We start from the raw sequence: 26,701 nt of genomic DNA, 5'->3' as shown, positions 1-26,701 counted from the left end.
GTTGTTCAGACATTGGTGGAACCTGGGATCAAAGATGAGGAAAGCCTTTGGGCCCTTGTGACCATATTCTCCTGATGCAGGTTTGATTTGGGCATTGATCTCTCACTGTTGAGCCCTCCTGGATGAACAGACTCTTGACTGCTCTGTGCAGAGTCTTTCTCCCTCTGTGCTGTTGGATTTAAGTGTTGGAAGCATCTTGGTACTAAATCAACATATGGATTTAAATCTGAGGTTTCTGTAATTTAGGAATGCATGTCCTGTCTGCTGGATTACTTTAAAGGATCTGCAGAAAAGATTTTGAGTGCTATTTTTCACAAAAGATTACTAACCCTGGGTTAATTCTGAGGTCAAACCAAGCCGAGATGTTTGATTTTCGTACTTCAGCTGGAAAGCTGTGACTATTCTCACTTAAGCATTTGTTTAGAGCAGGAATAAAAGTGTTCTCCAGCAGCTCCAAGAAAGGATAGTGCTGCAAGATGACAATGATTGCACCATAGCTGGAGAAGAGGCATGTGGCAGAACTCCATAACTGCCTAAAGATATTACTTATAATCCTCTTATTCAGTCATGTGATACCAACTACTGGGAAAAGTCATTAATCACAATATTAGTTGCATTCGTGTCATACAGGCTTGTTAACTCCAACAAAGTCCTGAGGAAATTGCTGCTGAGGAATCAAAAGAAGAAAAGTAAAAAGATAACAGGTTTCATTCTGTATCCATCCATATGAAACTCAGGCCTTAAAACTCCTGGGAATATTCCAGGATCTAGCTGGCAACTTTAATTGAATGGTTAATAGAAATAGCACAGATAAGTTGCATTTCTGCCAGCATCTCCACCCCTGAAATAAAAAGAACAAATTTGAATGTTGCTAAATACCAGTTTGCTAATGATAGACATTAATTATTATCTCTTTTAAATATTAGAAGTAAAATAGATGAAACCATTGATTTGGGAAGGGGTGGTTTTGTTTCAGAAACAAATTACTGAAGAGGGAAATCCCTCTTCACCACATGTATGTGAAAAGTACCAATTTTCCTTTTAGTGCAGTGAATTTAATGTTTATCTGCTTTGCTTTAGAAAGCAAATTTCTGTCATTTTGAAAGCGTACCATTTCAGTCACTTCCCTGTGCTTTGAATTTGAACCTCTGGAAGGGTTTTAGTGTAGTAAATACAAGATGAAGTGTGTTTTTCTGTGCCCACTGAGGTGATGAATAATCTAATGAACAGAAACACTTCATCAGGCTGGCATTTTAGTGTGTTCATTTTTTTCTACTTTACATTATCAGTCTGCTGAAAGAATCATGATTTACAAGGCCAAGAAGGAGCTGTCCTAACTCCACTGGATTTTAAAGTAATTTCTCCATTATCTATCTGTTCTTCTTAGCTTGCAAATGAGATGGATGGTAGCACAGTCTGGGTCTCATAGCACTTATGGCACCAGGATATTTCCCAAAACAGCTTTTCTGCTAGATTGGTTTAGATGGTGAGGGCAAGTAGGAATTAAGGACAGCCACAGAGCACAGACTGCAGTGAAGTTTAAAGATGTGCACTGCAAATTCCTTCAGTGCAGCCATCCTGCTCTGTGCCCTGTGTGTTGGAAAAAGCAGCCCTTTGTTGTCATTGTGAGGGCTTGGAAGCACCAGGCCCAAGTCAGTGAATTATTAGATTATTGATTAATGTAGGATTATCTGAAATTATCCATTAATATTTTTTTTCAATCCAGTCAGATACCAAAGCTTAGGGAGGCAAGTGTATTTCTGGGGTGAGTAATTACATCAATTGAGGTGTCTTTAAAGTCTGGCTTTTCTCATTAAGAAACCCCTGCAGAATAAGAGGGAATGAGGTTGGAAGGCACCTCAGAAAGTCATGTACTCAAGCAGGGCCATTTTGAGTTTCTCCAAGGATTACAGACTCTACAACTTTTCAGGGTGGTGTGTGCCACTGCATGGTCACTCTGACAGTAGAAAAATTGTTTCCTGATGTTCAGCCAGAGCCTCCTGTGCTTCATGTTGTGCCCATTGCCTCTGATCCTGTTCCTGGGCACCAGTGAAAACAGCCTGGCTCCATCCTCTTTGCTTCTTCCCCTCAGGTATTTCTGGATATTATAGGAATGCCCTGAGCTTTCTCTTTTCCAGCCAGAACAGTCCCAGCTCTCCTGGCCTTTCCTCACAGGAGAGATGTTCCAGTCCCTTAATCACCTTCCCCACCCTGCTCCTGAGTGTGTCCATGCCCTGAGGAGCCCAGAGCTGGGCACAGCACTCCAGGTGGGGCCTCACCAGTGTTGTGCAGAGGGGAAGGAGCCCCTCTCTCATCCTGCTGGCAGCAACACTCCTCTTCATGCAGCCCTGTCTTTGTCAACAGCACATTGTTGGCCTCAAGAGCACCTTTCTCCTTGAAAGAAAAAGAAAATGAAGAAGCACCTGAAGTAAACACGTTGAGAACAGGTGTGCTGAGGGTGGAGATTTTGAAAGGATATCCTTGTTTGACTGCAAGTATTTTTGAATATTCCCTGCCATACAGAGCTATCTGATCTGTTCCAGAGTGTAAACAATGGACATAGCAATCGTTGCTCCTTAACAATATTTGTCTTAAGTTGTGCTGTTTGTCAGGGTGGATTAGCAAGGTCTACAGAGAGTTTCTGTGTCAGGAATTTATCTGAGCTCACCCTTCAACATATTTCTCAAGTCGTCCTTATTAGACCTCTGTGCCTGAAGATATTTTGATTCACTTGCAGAGAATTACACCAGACACAGGTGAATGCTCTAAATGTGTGCAATATATAAACCCTCTTTCCTGTCAGAGAAAAGGTGCCAGCAATGGCTGCACATAGGAATTAATTGTTTTCCTTGCACTGATGCCAAAGTTTTTTACTTTCTGCCAACGTGGCGCTGTCTGAACCCCTAGAGAATAATATTTATGTTGAACAGATTGAAGTGGAGGTTTGGCAGAAGGGGAGAGGAAAAAAAAAGCTGTACTTTTTGATACAGACTTTAATGCTTCTGGTGAAAAGATCTGTTTCAAGGAGATTCTATTTTGGCCATGGTTATAGTGTTGTGTTACTTATCTCCTTGAGCCTGTACTGAGTAACTGTCCCAAATTAGAAGAATATCAGTTGGATTTGTGTCATATGTTGGAGCATTCATTAGATAATAAAAAACCCCCACCAAAATAAAGCCCACCATGATTCTATTGTTTCTGAATTATGAGCCACGTGGTTAATTCCTGTGCTTTATGTTTGTTAAATATCTATCCTCAGCTCAGAATTGATACATTTTAGCAGAGTATGGAGAACTGTAGACATGATTTCTTGTACAAATCTCAATCTATTACTGTTTCTTGATTATTAACTATATGAAATTCATCATTATTATTTTGATGTTCTTTGTGGTTTTTCTAATTCATTTAGACCCTGTTGCCACGAGGCTGATGCATTTCTAGATTTGGGGTTGTATTTGCTTTTTTAAAGCAATAATACAATCAAATCAGCTGTGCTTTGCACCTTGTTTTCTTGCAGAACTAAAGACAGTATGTATCATGCCCTGACCTATGCCACCATACTGGAGATGCAAGCTATGATGACATTTGATCCTCAGGACATACTGAATGCAGGGAACACAATGAAGGAAGCTCAAGCCACCTGTCAAAGGTAAGACTGCAGCAATTCTGTCAGTAAATAGTTCCTTCTTGGGAAAGTTTTGAAAGGCAACTGGATACAAAAGGAAATGTAATCTTACAGAAATCACAGGAAAACTGAGGTTGGAAGGGCATCAAGAGGTCATCTAGTCCAGCCTCCGGCTCAGAGAAGGATCACAGCACATAAATGAGGGTGTTCAGCAGTCTAGTCTTGAAAACTTCAGTTTACCACAATATCTGATTTTCCCTGTCAATTAGAATTTGTCCTACCTGTAGTCCTGGTTCTGCAGTGTCTGGAAGTTGTTTACAATGTTAAAACACTGCAGGATGTTCCCATGGGTGATGGTTGTACTGCATTTGTCTGAGTCAACTGTGCTCCCACTTTTGCACCCACATTCACCCATACACACAAAAAATAAATCAAAACACCCCCTTATCCCTCTCCTTCATCAAGATAGATTTCTGTGCTCAAAGGGTAAGAGACAGATCCCAGAGGACCTTGTTGGCTAAGTTAAGTTCTCTGTGGATTGTGCTGAAGTTTGTGTGTGTGGTGAGATAACAGGGGGCTGGTGAGCACTGGAGGCACATTGGAGACTGTGGGGGTGGCTGGCTGGAAGATGTGGTTCTCTGTTCTTGATGCTCCTTCTTCAGAATGACCAAACTGACTTTTTGCAGATTTAGGAAGAAATCTACTGTAGCTGATTCTATCAACAACCTTGTGCATAGGCAAAGCCTTGAACACTTCACTGAAGGTAACATCTTTCACATGGGTAATGTTTTCCTTTTTTATTTATGCAGTTTGAGTCCTGTAGAATTGTTCACTCAGTATGTGCTTGCAAATTGTGAATTCACTGACAAAATCACTGATCTGGATTTGCTACACCAAATGTGAGTGTTTTGGCCATTGCTGTGTAACCAATCCAAAATCACTGGTCTTGTTGCTTTCTGACTCAGCACTCCCAAAAATTGCTGGGTAAGAAAATATCTAGAAAGAAGTGTTGGGTAAGGAAATATCTAGAAAGAAGTATTGAAATGCCTGTAAAGGTTCTAGATCCAGAAATTTATGGAAAGCACCAGAAAAGTTTCTGCAAAGTTTGCGTGACCGTGTGTCATTTCTGTTTGGAGTTACATCAGTAGTCTAGAACTGAAACACCACAGCAAATTTGGAAAATATTTTTCTCAGTTTGAGCTCTGTGATCTTATTCCTACATTAATGGGCTAAGTGGTTTTTAATTACTTTCTGACTGATTGATTTGTTTTCTTCTCTCTGTATGATGTTAGAGGAAATCCATGCAGAAATTTGTTATGCTGAATGTTTACTTCAGAGAGCAGCACTCACATTCCTCCAGGTATGGATTCCTGCATGGCTCTTGGGGGGAAAAATATCATACAGGTTTATTTTCCTAAATGGACTGATAGAAGACTATAGTTTGACCTAATGGATCTTTCAGCTGGATCAAGTCTGGATTTTATCTGGGCTATCTGGTGGATATTAGAATGTTTAGTTTTCCCTCATGATTACTAAAAAATACTTATCTCAAGACATATAGTGCTGAGTGCCCTATGACACCTTTCCCCACTCCCTTTTGGATGTGTGAAATGTAACTGCAGCAAGCACCAATTTTTAGATGAGGTGTTGGGGTATCAGATTAAAAAAAGAGTAAAAGGTGAGATGGTCATTGAAGTTGTGCTGGAGTACAAGCAAGAGTTTTGTTTGAGTCTGGCTGGTGTGTTTGCTCTCCCAAGGCTGCTTTCTCACTGGTTTGTTCTTGAGCAGCAATTATGTTCTGTGTAGTTATTAGGCTCCACACATGCTTTCTCCTTAACAGTGCTGTCTGTCTTTAACAAAGGGGAGCTCTCCCTCTTCTTTGGATTTTATCTGCCTGTCCTAATGAAACTTGATTTGTTTGATGGAGCAACATTAGCAGTACTTGCTAGGGCTCCAGCATGCAATTTTAATTGTTAGTCACAGTTGAAATACTGGTTTTTTAATTGATTTGGCTGTACTTGCTGTATGAAAGTGGGCCTCTTCATCTACCAAGGGGATAATAAAAGCCACAGTCAGAAAAAAGCTGCTGCTTCTTGGCGCAAGGGTGCTGATAGGAAATGGAATGCAGGTGGTGCTTTTATAGTGTTTGGGAGTTGCCAGGTGGGCTCTGATTTATGTTGCTTAGAGTTTATGAACCGTGTAACCTTTTTCAGCCATCTGCTAAGTCCCTCTGCTAGAAACTATTGCTTCATAGCAACACCCATAATCAGGGGAGCTTCTAGTAGTTTCTGGAGTGCTGATGATGGACTTTGATATGACCAAGGTGTAGCTGTTTCCATTTTCCTTTGGGATGAGTAGCCAGTTTGGGTGAGATCTGAAACTATGAAAGGAAGACTTTTGAGAACTTTTCTATTTTGTCTATAGAAAAGGAGCATTTTAAAGCAGTGTCTCTTGGTTTTAAGCACTATTTTTCACAGATATCTGTTTATGAAAATGTTTATGGAGACATGAGGATTAAGAGTACAAAAACAATTTCTTGTCCTCTTTTGCAAAAGTCTCTTTGCTTCCTGTTCTCTTCTGTGTTTAATTTTTCATGAACACATGAACCAGTTTGAAAAATTAAACAGAGGCACTTGGTTCCAACAGCTACTGAAGTGGGTTAGTTTTGATGCTTAGTAAAAATGACCAAATCCAGTTGAAAACACATGAAATGTACTCTCAGCATTTTTCAAGGGCTGAGAAAAATTCTCACATTGGCTCTCTCCCTGTTGTTGGTATCATTCTGAGTGTAAACATTTTAAAGCCATATTCTGTCCTTGTTCCACTGTCCATTCAAAGGAAAATATAACTGAACATTTACACATGGCTGGGTGTGCTGCACCCCCCAATATGCTGTACTTAATACATCTCATTAATTCATCTAAACCATGTATTTTCTCCACAATGCCCCCTTATGATTTTTCTGTGATGGTATCTTCTGTTAAAACACACGTAGACTCTGAGTTAATGCAACAGCAGACATCAAAACAAAGCAGAGGGACAGATTATATATGTGAGGCAAGAAAGTGCCTTCAAAAAGTGATGAAACTAAAGACCCTCTAACTAATAGTCCCCCAGATACTTTGCTGTAATTTATCGCTTTGTTATAGCTTATCATGTAACATGTTATCTTTCTAGTATGGATCTCATGTATATATATATGAATATTCAAACCAGAAAGAGCATATCCTGCATAATTTTACTGACCCTGCTTCACTCTCAGGACATGAAACTCTATTCTGCAGACTCTTGAGGACAGGCAGTTTACTTGGGAACATTTCCTGGCTCAGCACCAGATACATCCTACCTACACTCAAGTACAAATGGGAGAAAGCTGTTCTTTTTGAGAGAGCCACAAATGCATGTACCTTAGGTGACATCTATTAGCTGAGTCCCTGTGTTCATTAATGCAAATTCAGATGGTTCAAAGGTGACAAGAGCTAGACTGATCACAGAAAGCATTAAAATAAAATGCCTGTGTCTAAGCAGAGTAAAAAGTATTTTAATATAGAAAGGAAATCCTAAATCCATGTATTATATCTTAGAGGCTTATATTGTCTGTCATGCTGGTTATGTTCCAGGTGTGTATTCATCTTCAGAAGACAAAAGCCCTTTATAATGCTTGCAAATTCATATTGCTGCTGTGTTTCCATTCCAACAGGATGAGAATATGGTCAGCTTCATAAAAGGAGGCATCAAAGTCCGAAACAGTTACCAAACCTACAGGTGAGTCAGAGTGATGATGTCATTAAGTGCACTCTACCAGTAAAAAGTGCTGCTGGTGAAATTATCCAATTCACAAATTCATTACTGTTGTATTTACTGAGTCTTTATTATGGGCCTCACATCTACAGAATCTTCCTTTGCATAACAGAGGACATGAACATTATGGTTATTTGGATTGTGGAGACAGTGGACCCTAGCTCTGTTAACTCCCAAGGTTTTCCTACTTCAAGTACTATATCCTTGAAATTATGTCCAAAATATAACTGTTCTAAATGATGTGCTGTTCATTGTGTCAGCATAGCAGAATTTGCAGGATCTGTAGGCTTTAGGCATAGTGAAATGGCATTTCTTTATAGTACCAGCTGCAGCTTTTTGGAGCATTTAATGCCAGTAGCTGAAGCACAGTAAAAAGTGAAGGCTTAATATGCATCACATTTTATTTATTTTAGAATTATAAATTTTGATTCAGAGTGGGCACAAAATGTCTTGTGTCCAGCAGACGCAAAACAGCTTCAAGTTCAGAAGGCCACTGGAAGGGAGAGAGAGATGACAGTGTCCATGTTTGTGTGGGTTGAAGGTGGCTCTAAAAGCAGGTCCAGAAGATCACACTTACAGGGAATAGTGCTGAGTCTGTTGGCAGCAACCAATCAAAAACCTGTGGCAGCCTGAACACAAATACATGCTTCCATTTTCCAATGTTTTTTCTCTCCTAATAATTAACAAAATAAACTAAAACAGTAGTGTAAAAACCACATAGCTATAGAAAGCTTGGAGGCAAATTGATTTCAAACTGAGCTGGATTATGTGGGAAATAAAGGGACACTACAAAACTGAGACCTGTAAAAGTTAGAAAAATGAGTGAAAGTAATTTCTGATGCATCTGCCCATTTTATAATATTTATTATGATTGTCTTTTCCTATATAAAACAAAATAATCTTTTGACCATGCACTTAATCTAGGGATTAGTGGACCTCCCTAGATTAGGGAGTCAAATTAGGAAAAAGTCAAAGTCGAATTTGCTAATTTAAATTTAAGTCTCATGCACTGCTCCATCATCTCTTTTTGCAGTGGCAAAGTTTGGTGATGCTCCCAACAGCCATCCTTGAAACATTTTCAGGCTGAAATGTGGTTGAATATTGGACTATTGAATTCCTGTTTGGCAGGAATTCCTCTCCAGGATTCCATGGTTTTTAATTGATAGTAATGTGACAGAAATTATTTGTTGATAAATGCAGCAAAATGTAGATGTTGTTCACTTGAGTGAGAGGGCAAATTGGCCTTTTTCAAACTGCTCTGTAGTTCAGGGTAATGGGGTTACTGTCTTAATGAATTATAATTAATCATGTTATTTACTGACACTGTAACAGAATCTTGTGTATTTCCAGGGAGTTGGACAGTCTCATACAGTCCCCACATTATGTCAAAGGAGAGAACCATCTTCATTTTGAGGGAGGTGTAAAACTTGGAGTTGGAGCATTTAACCTGGTATGTACCAACACTCCCATCCTGAGCTGCTGCCCTGCTACCTCCTGAAAATCACCCTGACTTCAATTCCTGAGAAGTTCCACTGGCATCATACTGATCATGTGCTTAAAATTAGGTGTGTGCTCTGACAGTGCAGGATCCCAGTGCTGGTCTGAGCAGATAATAGCACTTCAGAAATAAAGAGATTGCTGCCCACAATGTGGTGTGAGGGCCCAGAGAAGCCTTGCCCAGGAGCACCAGTTGAATTCCTCTGCCTGTTGAATTCCACTTACTCTTTATTGACACTTGGAAAACTAGCAGGATCTAGGCTGTTAGCAGGGCAGTTGGAAGGGGTGGGGTACATGAATAAAGTTTGAGGTGCTGCTCCAGCCACTGTTGGCTGTTGTTGCTTGTGTTCTGGCCAAAAAGCAGATGAGCAAATGGTGCAGGATGGTTCCTGGGAGGGGACTGACCCAGAGATGGTGAGGGGTGATGGGCTGCAGAAAGTGCCTGGAGCTTCCTTTTGCTTGCATTGCTTTGCATGAGTCTGGCACATGCCCAAATATCAGATTTACTGCACAAAGAACAAATATGGACTGCAGGGTATGAACCCAGCATTTCTGAAACATCCAAGAAGTACTGGAGTTACTAAGCATGTGCTGTGTAAACATATTTCTGTGTAGGGCATCCTGGAGACACAAGGTGCCTATATTAAACATATTTCTGTTTAAATTGTATGTAAAATACTGCAGGTGTATACATTTACCCTGAAAAATGTCATATAGAGATGATTTTAGTAATTTTATTAATTATTTCTTGCGCTTGGAAAAATTGTAGAAGGCCATTGGTAGCTGAAAGGCAGAAAGTCTATTACTGCTTAATTCTTAACATTTTTCTTTCTAGACATTGTCCATGTTTCCTGCACGGATTCTGAGATTACTGGAGTTTGTTGGATTTTCTGGGAATAAGGTAAATGTGAACTAAATATTATTGGTATGTTCCCCTCACTCTTAAATTAAAAAACAGAGGCAGGAGTTTCTCTCTTCTCCCTCACATGAACTGTAGCCCTCTGGTATCACACATGTGCACTGTGGCACTGTTGCTTTCATGCAGCTCAGTTTTACTTTTTTTTTTTTTTTCTGAATTATTGCACTTCAAAGGTTGTAGTACCATTGTTCAGTTTTGAAACAGTTGTGAAACATGGTAGAGGCAATGGCTAATACAGGGATGTCAACATATTTAGGTTTTTAGTTATTGGTCTTTTGATGTAAGCTTGTGCTCAGAAATCTGTAGCCAAAAGTGTATTCCTAGCCTTTCATATATTTATATAGCTTCCTTGGTAGTCACTGTCATTATGGGGTTTGAATGTTCCTGACAGGTTCTTGCATGGTAGGGGAAAACAAAAATCTATTTTATTTCTGCTTTAATAGCAACTGGAAATTTGAGTGTGGCACCTAAATTCTCCTGCCTAAGGGAGTAAGGGCTTTTTTGACTGTAGAGTAACCAGTCTGACTTATGTTGTTTGAGCAAGATGTTTAAGGAAGGAAGTTCAGTAATGGAGCACCAGAAAACTCACTCTTTTATAATACTTTCTATTTACAAAACAAATTTTAAGGAGAAAAGTGTCTTTTTTTAATCAGAACTGAAGCCTTACATGGCAGGTGGATTACTGTCATCACCATTTTATTGGTTTACAGGAAGGATCTTATATCTGAAGATAAAATGTCTTATTTAAAAGCAAGGAGCAGAGTGTGGATTACAATTTAGAAATTTCCAGGAGCTGACCAGGAGCTATTTCACATCAGTAAAGGCAAAAATCAAATAGTTCTACCTGTCAGTTTCAACAAGAGAGCATTTAAAGCAAATATTCTCTTAGAAATGTAAAGGTAATTCATGTGCCAGCAGAGTTCTGAGAATACTTTGGTGAGTTCTCATCTTACTCCTGCAGATGGAAATTGTCCCTGCAATTGAGTTTTCATTTGGCCCTGGGATTTCTTGCATGGCTGTGAGTGGGCTGATATTTGTGTTGATGAGTCAGCTCCTATTACAGTTCCTTAACTCACTGAAGCATGGCCTAGATTACCATAAATTTGAGCAAAACCCCTGTTGTTTGCACACCATACAAAGGAGCATTTTAAACATGTTGATCAAAGTTCATTGCTCAACAATGAATTTATTTGTTGAAAATTTTATTTTAACACCCTAAAAAATTCTTTCTGCATTTAACATTTTTGAGTCAGGTGCCTAAAGCCAAAAGCAAAATTACAATTACATGTGCAGTCCTTTCCAGTGGTGGTTTTCCAAAGTTTCCAACAGGACAGTAGGAGTCTAGGAGTCTAGAGGGTGAAAGAAACAGTGACAGAGGAGGAGAGGAAAGTTTGTTCATCTGTGCTTCAGTTGTCCAGGAGATTTTCATACACCTGTGTTCGATGCTGCAGTCTTTCCCTTTACATGCTTACTCTGAGTATCAGATTGTGCAGCAGAGTCATGGTTAGTGCCTTGAGCTGTTTGTAGATTACCTGGGAGAGCTGTAGTGCACTGCAGGACAGCTTGATTTTGGTGTGGATGATGTGTTTATTAAAACTGGATATAAATTGCATTGTGTGATCTTCCAGGATACCAACCTACCTCAAAGCCAGCACATTTACCCCTGGGGACTCTCCTTTATCTCTGAGTCATGTCATGGGGAACAGCAAATGAGGACATGCCCAAAGCTCCAGCACTTCCTAAGCCATTTACAGGCACTGTGGACATCATGATCAACTTAACAGCAGTCTGGAGTCTCAGAATAGTAGGTGGGATAAGATCAAGAAAATGTAAAAAGTAGCCTCAGACCATGTTTGTTCCCTTCCAGTCCAAGATGTGCCAGCTATGCCCTTTGCACTGTTCAGGCTCCTTTCCCTTGCATCAGTACTGAAATCATGGGCTTATTTGTGTTTAGTAGCACAGGCCCCACATCTGGGCAGTGAAGTTTGGTGCAGTTTTGCCCAGTTTTGAGAGAAGAGCCTCGTGGGCAGAGGGGAGTCAGGCCCCTGTGCTGGGGAGCACGGCAGCCTCGCTGGGCAGGAGGTGGAGCGTGTGCCCCATCTGCACTCGGGTGTGTAACGTGACAAACCTGTGACATGAGAGCAGGACACTCCTTGCTCTGTCTTCCTGGAAGCCTGAACCCTCCCCACTGCCTCCTCTGCCAGCTCTCAGGCTAATATTTACTCCTGGGCTTATTTTATAGGTGATTACAAATGCTGTGCTGCTAAACCGTAGAACAGTTTGACATGAGCCTACCATATGTTAAGTGCAATTTGTCAGGGGGTCAGATGACAGCGTGATTTCATGAGCAGGCAGGAAAACTGTCAGAAAGAAGCAATTTATTTCAAATTATACTTTTTTTTTTTAATGTGGGAGGACATTTTTCCCAAAGCTGAAGAATATTCTTGATGTCTCAATTTCTAATAAATTGAATTCCAGTTTCTCACTAAGCATCTCTTTTGAATTGCATTTTAGTCTCTTCAAATTTTAAATGAAGCTTAAATATAATATTATTTAATGGGATACATTCAAATGCCCTACCAGCTTAATCAGTCAGTTCTTTGTAAAGCTGTTAGTAGTATCCATCCTCCTTGCTAAACCTGCAGCAATGTGATCAGGCCATGGGACATGAACAATGACCCTGCTTTGCTTTCATTGTCAAGATCCCTAATTAAAATATTTATTTAAAAATAACATCCAAGAACTTTTGTTTCAGGAAAGTCGATCGGTTTTAGTCAGTAACAGCTGACATAAATATGAACCAGTCTCAGTGTTGTCTGATAATGGTTTTGAGCATTGTCCTTGTTGCTGTGGCAATCCCCAGAGCTCACGTGGGGAGTCCTGAATGAAGTAGTGGGTGTCTTGGGACAAGAACTGAATCAATGAGATGCTGATATAATACAATGTAGTTACAGTTTTGGGAAATGGATTGTGGGATGTCATGAGGAACTTGCACAGAATGCTGAGTTACCACACTGGATCATGTCTGCTCTGTGCTCTACCTTATATCCTTTAGAGTAGTTTGTTTTGTGTGAAAATAAAACTGAAATGTGTTAATGTCAATTAGGGAAATTACAAAAATGTCTTTCTGGAAAAATTATGAACACTCACTGCCTTGACATCTGTCTTATATTGTCACCAAATGCCCTGTAATGGACTTTGTTTGGAGACTCATTCCTGGTGTTTTGGGATTGCTTCTATCAGTTGTGACATAGGTGTGGGAGGTAGTTATGGTCATTTATGGTTAGAAGGTGTGTCCTGGCAATTAACTATAATGTACTCACTGGTGCCAGTGCCTAAGTGAGTGCACTGTGTTTGCAGAGTTACTCCTCAGGCTCAAGTAGCTGCTTGTGATTTGGTTCCCAGATCCTCAGTCTGATCCCAGGGAGCCCTACATTGCCCAGCTCCTGGCACTCCCTTGGCTGGTGGGGATTGCTGGCTAATCCCTGTAGGCTCCCTGTGAGAAAGGGTGGTGCTTGAAAAGGTGATTCATGTGCCTGACCCAGGCTGCTGTGCCAAACTCTTCCTTGGGGAGCACCCCTGCCCCAGCCAGGCTCAGAGGGAGCCTCGGGAGGCCAGCCAGGGAGTGTGGGATGTAAAACATGACTCCCATGACACCCTCCATAGTCCTATTTTCTGGGTATCCCATTCTGAGAGATGCAGTGTGCAAGAGGTTTTTTTGAGGAGAAGCAGCTTTGCTGCAGTGTATTCTACAAGCAAGAATTAAAATACTAATAACGACTGCTTCTAGATTTCTTTTATTTAGGCTGTGTCTTCTACTGATTGTTATTATTTTAATACAGAAAGTTTGGGATATTTGGGTGGCAGAGTGAAAAGTAAAGAGCCTTTAATACCTCTGCTGAACTGGATAGGCTTCTGGACATTCCACAGAGTGAACTAACTTGCTCAGTGAGCTCCTCATGCCTGTGTAACTACTCAGTTCAAGAATTTAGAATTAAGGGTGTCAGATTTGAAGCCCTCTTCTGATGAATGGGCAATATTCTTAATCCAGTTACTGTAATCCAGGATGCAGTCCTGTGTAAAATGGGTGTGGGTTCATTCCTTGTTTATACAGATTATAACTTCGAGTTTGGCTGCACTCAAATATGCTTTTGAGACTAAAACATAATTGAGATCAACTTGACAAAGGTTGCATTATTTTATATGACAAACAAAGTCTGTTTGAATCATTATTAGTGCTATTCACATTCATTTTATATTTATTTTTATGTAATATGGCAGATACCAAATGCTGTAAAGTCTAGTGCCAGTAAAGGCTCAGTGAAATATCAGCCCGAAGATTTTCATTGCAAAAAAATGTACTTTGGAAATATACTTTGGAAAATTTTTTTGCCAAAATTCAGTCCACAGAATGTTTTATTTTACTTCTACCTTGAAGTGCTACTTTTTAAAAATACAAATGTTTGTGGATTTCATCTAGGGTGTTTAAAGAAGCTGAATATATAATATTTTGTTACTTATTTGAATCAATCAAACTTTTCCTCTCAGCAGAAAATGAAGCTGGTTTTATTTTCCTAAGTACTTGATTTCCATTAAGTCACTGATTTTCTGTAATGATTTTACTATCTTTTTATTTCTTCTGTAGTGACATGCAAGTCAGTATTTTCATTATTTTGTCCCAACTAGATGTTATAATAATTGATCTGCAAATATGAGTCATATTTTTCCTTGTAGCAGTAATTAATGTAATACAAGGAGCTTTCAAAATAAAAACAAAGAGAAGCAAAATCACAACCTCCCCTATATTTATGTGAAAAACAATTAACTGCACTAGTTAATGTCTGAGGAAAATGAGAATATGATTACAGGCTTCAGTGTTTACATGGTAAGCAGTAAAGGCGCGGTAGTGCAACACCCCTCAGTCAACAAGGACACACAAGAGATGTAAATCTGTGCTGGGATCGTGCTCTGAGGGCTCTCCCTGATGCCCTTCCTGGTGCCTCTGCTAGACCTCCCTCAGGGTTCCTATTTATAGTGTAGCTGCTTTGGAAAGGTGTCCTTGTAGTCACACACATCGTGTTCCAGCAACCTTCCAGGGCAGTGATGGAGTAACTTGGAAACAGATTTTGTCCCAGCACACAGTGGATGTCTTACTCTGCATATTTACAAGTGGGCAGATCTCTTGTTTGATGCATTTGCATATTTATATTCTTGCTGTTGATATCATGGAACTAGTCCTAGAGTGGGCTGATTAATGCTCTTGCCTCAGGAACTTGAATCCCTAAAGTTGGTTATCCATCATGCTGTCATTGGCTACGAACACAGTGTTATCCTTGATTGCTTCCCAAAGGGAACAGAAATTCTCTTCTTTTCATCATATTTTTCCACTGGTGGTAGTGGGCCAACATCATTGCAAAGCTCCTTTTGTTCTTGGCATACTTTAAAATGTCTTTTTGCCCTGACATATTTTCCTCTGTTCATTGCAGATTTTATTTTCTTAATACCTTTAACTCTTCTGTGCACTGAACCACAGCAAACAAGAATACTCTGTACAATGGTGATGTGTGGGTTTTGTTTTTTTGTTTTCCAAACCCTGTATTTTGTTTCTGGAATGCTGTTCAGCAGCACTTGGATCACAGTGATAAGTTGTCTCTCGTTTTCTTATGTTAACCATGTAATACATCCCAAATTGCTACTCTGTCACCAAGTGTTTTCCAGGCTAAGCAGTAACTATTAGAAAAACTATTAGATAAAGTAGTAGGTGTATTTTTATCTTTAATTGCTGTATAAGCAATTAGTGCCTTTTGAAAAATTTTTGAGGAATTTTTCGGTGCCTTTTAGGGAATTTAGTGAGTGAGCAATCTGTAGCTGACCCTGCAGAAGTTAAGCCAGCAAAACACAGCCCTGGTTCTTTCCCAACACCTTGTCCCCCTCCCTGTGTTTCACAGGAACATGGTCTGCTGCAGCTTCAAGAGGGAGCATCTTCATACAGCTTTAGGTCGGTGCTGTGTACCATGCTGTTGCTTTGCTATCATACTTTCATGACCTTTGTGTTAGGTAAGATTGTTTATCATAACTCTTGGATTTGATTAGTTCTTGTGGGACACAAAGGGGAAAAAGATGATTCCATCACCTGTTTGTTGGTGAATAGTCTGTTTGTAACCAGATGAAATGTAGGTCATTTGAGGGCCATTTTACAGTAATCATAACTGAAGAGTGTGTTTTAATTTTCAAATTTTCAAGATGGAGGTTTTTTTAGCAGGTGAGAAGGGAGATACTGGGGATGGCCAAGAAAGTTGTGAGAACTGAAATCTGTTTTAGCCAGGTGCATTGTTGGGGAGGTTAAAATAATGGCTGTAAGTGATAATTGCTTTGTTGACATTGGATTTTCTTTGGGAGGTGACAGCTTCCCTCTAATGTGTACTTCTGTGTTATCTCCTGCTAAATCATTCCACAAAATATGTTTGTCTGTGCCTGAGTTTTCAAGTCAGGAAGCACAATGTTTTCAGGGCTTCCTGCTGCTGCCTTAGTGCAGCACCAACCTGTATTTATGCTTTACTTAGTGGAGAGAGGAACCAACATGTTGGCCAGTTGAGGATGGAAAATCAGTCCCTTGCATTCCTGTTCTCCTTTTTTGCTTTGTTTTCTAACTATTTTTATCACTTGCATTTTTACACATTCTAGGGACAGGAAAAGGAAATGTTGAGGAGGCAGAAAAACTACTTAAGCCTTACTTGGCACGCTATCCAAAGGTAAAATGAATCATAATTTATTTGGTGTGGTCATTTAATGTTTTCATGCCAAAAATCAAAGATTTAGACTGTATGGCCAGATTGAAAACTGTTATAGAATACTTGTGTTTTTATTATTATTTATTACAGGGAGCCATATTCCTGTTTTTTGCAGGGAGGATAGAAACACTAAAGGGTAATATTGATGCGGTAAGTAATCATTTTGCTCTTGAGAAAGTAAATTTCAAAAGCTTTGGAAAAATTCCTCCAGGAATGTTATTTCCTTTTTGGCTAATGCTTCCTCTGGCTTTGGCCTATATGTAATTCATAGTTTATTGAATTACAAACAGGAATTTTGTACACTATTTTGACTTGTTTCTCCACCTCATTTTGCTACCCCTCTCAATTTCTGGTGATAATGTAGCCCACCAGGATTAATGACACAGTTTTATCATTGTCTTTCCCATCCTGCAGCAGATTGTATCTTTAATGAGACCCAGTGGTAATCCTTTGCCTTCAGTGTGAACAGAGTCATAAAAGACTAGAAAAAATTATTAAGATGAAAAATGCATGCCCAAAACACTCTGAGACAGAGTATCAGCTGGTGTGCAGGGCAGTAGCTCCCTTGAAATCCATGGAAGTGCAGCAATAAATGTCAGCTGAGCATCTGTCCTCTGCCTTCAGTTTCCTAATTTCCCAAGACCCAAACATTTATTTTGAATACGCTTAGAAACATAATTTTAAGGAATGTGGAGCTCTGTGGCAGGGTAAACTTGCTAGCACCAGGATGACTGTGGAGCCAAGAATCTCTTGGGTGAAGCAATGTGATTTTGGGAAATACTGGAGCCATGCAGGCAGATCTTGGAGCCCCAGTGTGTGTTACAGCTCCACTGTGTGTGCATTTACACCTGACTAAGGCAATGTTTGGCAATCTCTGTGTGCAGGCAGTCAATAGGTACGAGGAATGCTGTGAAGCTCAGCAGTACTGGAAGCAGTTTCATCACATGTGCTACTGGGAGCTGATGTGGTGCTTCACCTACAAGCGCCAGTGGAAAATGGCTTTTTTCTATGCAGACCTGCTGAGCAAGGAAAACACTTGGTCAAAGGTAAGTTCAGCTGAACAGGAGGGCAGGAGGCCTCTATCTACAAACTTTCAAGTAAATTGAGTTGATTTTTTGTAGCTTTGAAGGTGAAGAGCGTAAAGTAAAACCTGGCCCGCTGTGGCTGCTGCAGAATGATGTGAATTCCAAATGTCCAAACCTGAACAGATGGTGGGCAAGCACAAATCTTTTGGGCCCAACTGGTAGATGAAGAGCAACTTGTTAAAGATGCTGTGTATTGACTGGTTGTGTCATCAGATGTTGCCATTAATGGTGCAAGCTGCCATTTATTTCATTATGCTGTGGGTAAAAGCTCTTCTGCTGGTGAGTGAGCTTAGCCACGGTGGTGCCTCCAGGGTAATAAATACAATTAGAAGTGGCGCCTGTATCCCTGTGCGTCTGGAAGGGAGGAGCTCTTCAATCCAGAACCCTGGTAGCTCTCTTCCCTCTCTCTTCCCTTTTTGCCTTTTAAAAAATATTTTCCCTATTCCAGTTAGTGGGAATTTTCCTGAGCTAGCTTGATTTCACAGATATGCTGGGCAGGAGCTCAACAGTGTCATTCACCCCTTCCCTTGGAATCCATGGGCTTTGCCCCTTCAGGTTCATTAGATGGTCTTGAACCCAAACTTCTCCTGCCCTGGGCAGTTCATGTCACATTCTCTGCCTTTGCTTTTTGTGACTTGGGCAGGGAGGCTGGGACACTTGATGGTGAGGACTGAGGAAAAGAAGTCAGAGTTCCTCAGTCTTCTCCAGATCCTGGGTAAGCTTGTCTCCTGGTTTCTTCCAGAGAGGGCCCACATTTTCTCTAGTCTTCCTTTTATCACCCACATACCTATAGAGTCTTTCCTTGATGCTCTTTCCATCCCTGGCCAGACATCGGGCTTAAGTTTTCCTAACCTGATCCCTGGCCATTCAGACAATTTCTCTGTATTCCTACCAGGCTACCTGTCCTTCCCTTCACCCTCTGTAGGTTTTCCTTTTTTGTGTTTTGAGTTTGTCCAGGAGATCCTTTTTCACCCACATGGGCCTCCAGGAGTTTTTGCCCAGCTTCCTCTTTTTTTGGGATGCATTGCTCTTGGGCTTGGAGGAAGGGATCCTTGAGTATTAACCAGATTTCATGGGTCCCTCTTCCCTCCAGGGCTTTATCTTGTGGAGCTTTACCACACAGATCCCTGAAGAGGCCAAAGTCTGCTCTCCTGAACTCCAGGCAGTGACTGTTTCCTAGAACTTACTATTTGGGATATGTCACTAAATTGTGATGGGACACAGAGACTGTATATTATAAGGTTTTTTTTCTCTGAGCATGACCTTATCTTAGGTTTTCTAGCATGTGTTCCTAAGAGTATTAAAAACTTACTTTACTCAAGCATGAGATTTGTTCTTGGAATTTGGACACAAACTATAAACTTATAGATACTAAGCAAACACATACATGATTTAAAAACAATATTCTGTACTCTCTTTCTAAAATACTTATCTCTTACTTAAATTTTTGTAAAACTGTGAGCAAAAGCAGCAACTTCTTCCCTTTATGTTGCTGTTGTGCTTTATATGAATAAAGGTGATGCTGTAAATTCATTTTTCTATATAGATATTCTTCATTGCATTTGCAGGCTACTTATATTTACATGAAAGCTGCTTATCTCAGTATGTTTGGACCAGATGACTGCAGTCCTTTTGGAGACAGCGAAGTTGAATTATTTAGGTAAAATTTGCAAACTCACAGTTACAACAAGTTACTATCTTTTCATGTCACAGTATTGGGGGAACAGAGGGAAAATTATCATGCAAATAGCATTGGATTGGTAAGAAATTGCAGAGTTAACCATCCCTTAGACTAAAGTGGACCTTGAGTTTAGACAGCACATTTCTCCTGGCCATACAGTGGCTGCTGCTGTTCCATGTAATGCATTCTTTTTCAGTTGCTTCCTTTATTCAAAATGGAATGTAAGATGTGAAAGCCTTCAATAGATTTTTCTGCAAGATGTGTTCTTCCTTAGTGGGAACATCAGCACAACTTGATTCTTGGGTTCTGAGTCTCAGAGAAGTAAGAAATAATTAAATGTGCAGGTGAATCTATGCATTATAAACACAGTGAGATAACCTCACTGTGTTAATGTAATGTTTAAGCTCAAAAGGCTTGTTGGGGCAAAGAAAATTTGGTTACTTTAGGTTTACAGTTTTTATATGAAGTATCATTTTTTAAAATGTGATTACATTAATCTTTTCAAGTTTTCTCTGTCTTTTTGTAATCATTATCAACAGATTTCACTGAATTTGGAATCCATTATGAAGTGAATAGTTTTAGTCTTTGGGAGAATGGGGAGACAAAAGCTAGTTTGCCTCTTTCATAGTCTATGAAGAGAGATGAGCCCTTTATAAGTCAGGTGCATCATCTAATTTAATCTTTCAGTGGGGAAGAGTCCCTCTCCTCCTGCTTGATTAAAGAGGAAGCCTAGAGATAAACGTGCCCTGCATAAAGACAGCTTTTGTGAGTATGTATTGCTCAGCTTCCCCGAGGTAGAAATAGCCCAGTGTGTAACAGCTTTTTAAACTTCTCCTTGGTTTGATTTTTTTTTTTTTTTTTTTTTGGTTTTGAAGTTTGAATGTCTTCATCTCAGAGGTTCACAGGGGAAAAATTCCTTACGTTTTCCTCTAAACTTTCAGGATTGTTCCCAGCCTGAAACTGAAAATTGCAGGGAAATCTCTGCCCACAGAAAAGTTTGCAATTCGGAAAGCACGACGGTATCTTTCTTCAAACCCCATTCCTTTGCCTGTCCCACCTTTGGTAAGTAAGAAATATCCACACACACCCCCTCTTCAACATTTTTGTAATTTAGAGAAATAAACCAGAGATAATTGGAATAGTATCTTTCCGTGTTTCTAAGGTAAACCCTCTGCAGGAGACTGGAATGTTCCCAAAGCAAAGCCAGATGAATGCAAGGAATGCTGTAAAACTGGGGCATGCACCAGCCACAGGGAACTCAGCCAGCTGTTTGTGACACGTAAATGTGTTGCATGTGTAACTCATTATTCCAGCTATAGAGCAGCGTGCTCCCAACAGCTTTCTTTTGGTCCCCTTTGGAGGAACTTTGCCCTGGGTCTCTTCTGTCGTGTCACTTGCTAACAGAGCACTATAAGGTACAAGGAGGGGTGGTGTCAAGGAAACAATGGAAGATTTGGGCACTGCATGTAAGGAGCTGTTGAATGTGCTCCTGAATGTTTGCAGTTTGGTGCTCTCCAGAGCAGCTCATGGGTGCTGGGGAGAAAAAACTGACTCCTTTGGCCACCCCAGAAAACCACTGCAGTTAATTTTTTTTTCCCTGTAATGCTGGCCTGTTCCCTGTGGCCAGTTGCATGAGGCACCCATTGCACTTACAAAAATCTGTCTGCAAAGAACATGTGAAAAAGAACATAAACCATTTTTGAGTCCAGGGATTTGCCAAGTGCAGTGGTGTTAACACTTGCAGCGCTTTCAGCTGTTGTGTTTTTAAGAAGAAGATGGAGAATTGGTAAATATTCTTTAAGAAAATGCCAGAACAGGGAGAGCCTCTTGGAGACCACTCCCCAGCCCAGCAGGGGTATGTGACACTGAAATAGTTGTTACAGCAGAGCATGGGTATTCACCAGGGGCCGTGTTCCACTAGTAAGACTGAAGTGAGAGAAATAATTAGGTTACTTTGATGTGCCTTTCAGGTTTCAGAGAGGAAGGAGTGCACACTGGGGTTTGGCTGGGCTGTGCTGCTGGGATTTTGGCAGAGCAGGTTTCTGTAGCAGGAGCTCCCCCCGTCCTTGGCTGCCGTGCAGTTGCGTTTCCGAGGCAGCAGATGCCGCAGCTGAACAGACAAAAGCACTTTATGGATCTGGAACTGGGGACAGAATCTCAGCTCCAGGATTTTTCTTTTCATTATCAGGAGGCTTGCTGGAAAGAGTGAGTCCTTAAGCAAGTCTTAGCTCAGAGATTTAGCTTGAATAAATGTGGTTTGAATACTCCTGTTTGAAAACCATGTTAATGAATCTGTACTAGGACCAGTAAGCTCAGCACAGGTTTTCCAATCAACAGAGACCAGATGGTGAAAGCAACAGTGACTGTGGTTAACATGCTGCTTCAGCTATTCTAGCCTGACAGCTTTTTGTGCCACAGTTCCACAATTCAGTTGTTCTATATAGAAATTTTATCCAAATGCTTTAAATTATCACCCACAGAGAAGGTCATGTCAATAAATAGAATAAATATATCACACACTGATCTCTTCTCTCTGGTGATCAGTGACAGAGCCTGAGGGAATGACATGAAGCTGTGTCAGGGAAGGTTTAGGCTGGATATTAGGTAAAGGTTCAACCACCCCAGAGGGTGATTGGGCACTGAACAGGCTCCCCAGGGAATGGTCACAGCACCAGCCTGAGCTTAAGAAGATTTTAGACAACACTCTCAGGCACAGGGTGGGGTTCTTGGGGTGCTCTTGGGCTGGACTCAACAATCCTGGTGGGTCCCTTCCAGCTCAGGATGTTCTGTGGTTTTGTGATTAAATAGGTCATGAAGGCCAGTTGTAAGTCAGTATAATATTTTAATCTTTCCCTTTGTGATTGGTAGTAGCAATGGGCACATTTGGTGATATACTCTAAGAATCCCAATAGCAAAAAGGAATTCAGCCAATAGTTTTTAATAAAACTTACTCCAAGGACAGTTGAATAATAAAGTTGCTTTCTTTGGGAACATCAAACAAACCTGAGGAACCTAAGCTTACAGTTCAGATTTAAAATTCTGTCTGTTTGACACTTGGCTTAAAGGTTTGAGGGTTTGGTTTTCTTTTTGGTTTGTTCTGCTGTCCTGAGATTTCATAATTTTTCTGTGGAAGCAGTGCATTGCAGTTATTTATGGGTATTACTGCCTTTGCTAGGATAGAACTGAAAAACAAGAGGAAACCTTAATGAAGTGACAATTAGCCATGTGCCGTGAACGTTTAAAGTCTGTTTTGTTGGTACTTGCCTTCTTCTCTAAGTGAGAATGTGTTTGCATTCTGTTCAAGCAATTTCCTTTGCATTGTTTTCAGTAAGTGGCTCTTGAGGTGTCTCCCAGGGCTAATTTGTTTTGATAAACAGTGTAACAAGTTTTCAGTTGCAATGAAAATACATTTTGACAAACTGACTTTATTTAAGGAACCTGTAACTTTTTCATCATGCAGAGATAAACTGAAGTATTTGACAACTACATTTATCCAGTGCTGTAATTAATGGTGCTGTCATTTCTCCCTGACCCCAGGAAATGATGTATATCTGGAATGGCTATGCTGTAATTGGAAAATGTCCCAACTTAACAGAAGGCATGTTAGAGACTTTAAATGAAGCAGAAGAAGCATTGGCAAGAAGTTCAGGTAACCAGTGGTAGGGTTTAAGCAGTTATTTTACACTGCAATAGCTAGAGATACTATCTGTGAATAGAGACACACTCATTAGTAAAGTTAATTGGGTCACAGGAGGAACATAGGTAATGAAACCATGAACCATTTATGCAGATAGGAATTTTTTTATTTTTAAGGTAGCAACTATTTACAATAATAGTAAGTGATTTTTCCATCCACAGATGTGTGTTAGGAGTGGTTTATGACATGTGATAAAGGTCTGTTTATTTTGTTAGATCTCATCAGGATATTCATTGACTTCATTACTTGGATCCTGAAGCTCTGTTACCCTCAGATTTTGTTATCCTCAGTTTTGAAGGATAAATAGGAGAGGAGTTGGTTTTTTGTTTTAGAAGTGCTGTCAGTTTGTGATGTGACCTCTGGGCTGAATGTTCTGGTGTCACCAGTGTGCTGCAGAAATCCAGGACACCAGGGATGGCCTTTCTGTCAATGAGCACAATATGGGATTGAACTGAAACACCCTCTGCTACTACATTTTCTGTCAGTCTCTTAATTAGCAATCCATGAGAAAATGGAATTGGTGTTTATTTCTTGTCAGTCTTTCCCAGTTCCTGTGGGAGTGCAAGCAGTCTGCACAGCATTTGTCAGTTTTTCCTTGACCAATATTTGATCTTACTACTATTATATACAACCTTCCTGCAAAAGGATCAGGCCCCTGTTGACAAAGGAATATAGGCTAAAACACTGCATTGCAGTCTTTTCTAGGGCCTTGGACTTCTGTGCAGTGAGTTACACAAGATTTGAAAGGGTTGCCTGAAAGACTGGCTAAAACTATCTATTTTTAATTAATTGAAAAAGAGAATGGGAAAATATTTTCAGTGAATATGACATCTTAGAAAAAGGCCTTTGACCTATTCATCTTCTTTGTCACCCATTTTGTTTCATCATTTTAAAAAAGTGAAGTATTTCCCTGTTCCCTTTTTTTTTCTTAGTTGGCAAATTGTGGCTAAGGCTGCATTTTGCAGGGATTTGTAGCAGATTCATGTTTGTAGAACACTATGAGGACATGTAATTGAAAAGTGGGATATATTTTAAATATGCCACCAGTTTAAAGTGTTGCCTGTTCAAAATATTGACTTGCTGTTTTCAGGCATATTTAGTGAATTGGAAATGAGCAACCAAACTGAAGATTTTGTCTCTAAACTTGTAAGAGTAAGCTGCTTATATGAATTGGCTATGAAAAACCCTGCAGTTTTCTTTGATATGCATTATGCAGAAATTTTCTGATGGAGAAAGATTGTTGGTAGTAAGGATTTTGAACTAGGTGAAGCTGGAAAGACTCTGGACTCTCAGAAGTATAAACTCCAAAGAAGGTATGGTAAGATGTGAGGTACAGGTAGCAAAGTTTCACATATTTTTATTTAGCCAAATGAAGGTGGAGAATTGACAGAATTCTTGCCCATGAGTAGGCCTCGTGTCTACAAGTCAGGGAGCAAAAGAGCTGTACAGGGCAATAAAGGCAAAGAGTTGAGAGAATGTAAATTGGACTTTAGTATTTATGAAATACTAAAGTCTAAATACTAATACAAAATACTAACTTAAATTATTTTCTAGGAGTTAGAGCAGTAAGACTGTGGAATCGCTGTTCAGTGGGAGCAGGGAGGGAAAGAACAGCCCAACAAATTTTGGACAAAGTTCAATCAATTTATGAAAAGGTTGAGGTGTGTTTGTCTCTGCATTAAATTAAATTCACCAACTGGTTCTTTCCTGTGTTTCCATAGATGGATTGTACTCACACTTACCTTTGAAAAGTTTCCCTACAGGCAGGAAAGTCTTCTCTGTTGTAGAGTTTTCTAAAATGTGCCAATTCCTTCCTCCTGCAGCTACAGAACTACTGGCAGATGACCGGTGTGTGATAAAGCTGTTAAAGGGATTATGCTTCAAGCACTTGGGCAAGATCTCAGAAGCAGAAGACCACTTTAATTACATCTATTTAAAGTAAGTTTTCATACCTGGCATGTAGGAGAGCTCTTGAGTTTCAAGTAAGAGGAGATGCAACCATGATATGAATAGAAGGGAGAGAGGATTGCAGTATCTTTAGTGTTTGCTCTAAGGTATTTCAATTTTAATTTCCACTGTTATTAGCCATGTGTTGAAGAATTTCAAATCTTCAATTTTTATTTTATTTTAAAGTAATTTTTAATTGAGGTATTTTCTCCTTTTTGGGGGACTGTAGGTCCACAAAATTTTTCAGATACCACTTAGCTTTTATTGCCCCCTTCCTCTTCCCAGTCATGAAGAAGCTGTACCCAAAAATACAAATGCACTCTGCAGAGACTGGTGGGAGCATGATTACACTGGGACCTTCTGCACATCATGTGGTGAATGGCATCTCTTTTTGTCAGCTCACATGGATAGAGCTCATGATATTGTCATCTTTTGTAACATTTCCCTGATAATAAAGGCATTATTTTCTGATCCTGAGATTATACATACTGTGTAGGATGCTTATGCAAAATACACATTTAATAACCCAGAAGGGAGCTTTGGATAGAGAACATGACAAGTGTTGTAATAGAGATTGATTGCTCCTTCTGATCTTAGCTAATCTCCTATTTATTTGTGTTTGGAGCTGTTAAATGAGGGAAACAATATATCACTTCAAGGTCTCTAGGCTATTTCTTTTCCAATGCAGTGAGAAGAAGATAAAATATGACCATTACCTAATTCCAAATGCCCTGCTGGAGCTGGCAATACTGTATCTGGACCAGGATAGAAGAGAAGAAGCAATAAAACTTCTGGAAAAAGCAAAGTAAGTGAAAAGCCTGTGTTGGTGTCTGGTGGATCAGTTTGGTGTTTCACTGGTTAGCAGGAAGCAGAATAATTTCATTAATATCATGGAAACTCATTTCATTTTTCCAATGGGAGCATGCATGCCTTAGTTTTGGTTTGGACCTTTCCAGTTGTAGGTATTGCATTTGTTCAGTCTTGGACTTGAAAAAAGAGCCAAAAAAAAATTAAGTATCTTAATAGGAATGTCAAAGGCTCCATAAGAAATAATCCATGTGTAACAAAATGTAATAATCTTTGTAGTCTATTTGCTTGTTCATATAAAAGATGTATTAAATTTAATCAAAGCTCTGTGCTATGGCTAAAATAGCATTACTTAAACTGATGGCCAGCAGTATCTGTTTCTTTCCTTGATGAAATACATTTAAGATAACACTTCAGGTTACGCTTGGTATCTTTGTATTGTTTCATCTGCATCAAGGCAACTAAAACACCTGCTTTTACTGTTTTGTGTGAGTAATTTTTCTAGCAAAGTAGGTTTATGGGAAGTTAGACTTGCTCATGTGTGTTCTTTATTATAAAATTAACAAAATACAGGTTTTGCTTCTGTTGAAACCTTCATTTCTCTGCTGCAAAATTTTGGCAGAGATGGGGAGGGAGGAAATCCAACCCAAACAACTCCCTCTTCAAGCATCCAGCAGGAGCAAGGCAGTTCACCTCTGCCTGGGTCCTGAATGAGGCCAGATGTGCAGAGTCATTGCCACAGGTGTGAGCAGCTACAAAGCCAATGCCTGCCCTTGGCTCAGAGAGGTCAGATGGAGGTTTTATGTTGCTTTTTGTCCAACTCAGGCAACTCTGCAAGTCAGAGTAGCAAA

At 39.9% G+C, this 26,701-nt stretch overlaps 1 protein-coding gene across 4 annotated transcripts in view; it reads left to right on the top strand.

Moving 5' to 3' along the window:
* TTC39A (tetratricopeptide repeat domain 39A) overlaps positions 1-26,701 on the top strand; it is a 51,294-nt gene that overhangs the window by 13,773 nt on the left and 10,820 nt on the right. For 3 of the 4 annotated variants that reach the window (XM_071436712.1, XM_071436709.1, XM_071436710.1), the window contains exons 3-17: positions 3,518-3,649; positions 4,312-4,388; positions 4,918-4,985; positions 7,326-7,390; positions 8,777-8,876; positions 9,759-9,824; positions 15,791-15,899; positions 16,527-16,594; positions 16,724-16,783; positions 17,518-17,679; positions 19,287-19,378; positions 20,341-20,461; positions 22,937-23,048; positions 24,920-25,034; positions 25,732-25,848. In XM_071436712.1, the coding sequence (XP_071292813.1) occupies positions 3,518-3,649; positions 4,312-4,388; positions 4,918-4,985; positions 7,326-7,390; positions 8,777-8,876; positions 9,759-9,824; positions 15,791-15,899; positions 16,527-16,594; positions 16,724-16,783; positions 17,518-17,679; positions 19,287-19,378; positions 20,341-20,461; positions 22,937-23,048; positions 24,920-25,034; positions 25,732-25,848 (1,464 nt within the window). Of the gene's footprint in view, positions 1-3,517; positions 3,650-4,311; positions 4,389-4,917; positions 4,986-7,325; positions 7,391-8,776; positions 8,877-9,758; positions 9,825-15,790; positions 15,900-16,526; positions 16,595-16,723; positions 16,784-17,517; positions 17,680-19,286; positions 19,379-19,603; positions 20,165-20,340; positions 20,462-22,936; positions 23,049-24,919; positions 25,035-25,731; positions 25,849-26,701 lie in introns of those variants that run through there. The other variant, XM_071436713.1, reaches the window with a different exon arrangement.

This window comes from Agelaius tricolor, unplaced genomic scaffold, assembly GCF_023055355.1.
Source record: "Agelaius tricolor isolate 1412-34295 unplaced genomic scaffold, bAgeTri1.0.p SCAF_11, whole genome shotgun sequence".
In the NCBI taxonomy this organism is placed as follows: Eukaryota; Metazoa; Chordata; class Aves; order Passeriformes; family Icteridae; genus Agelaius; species Agelaius tricolor.
This window is presented reverse-complemented; position numbering and strand designations above follow the sequence as displayed.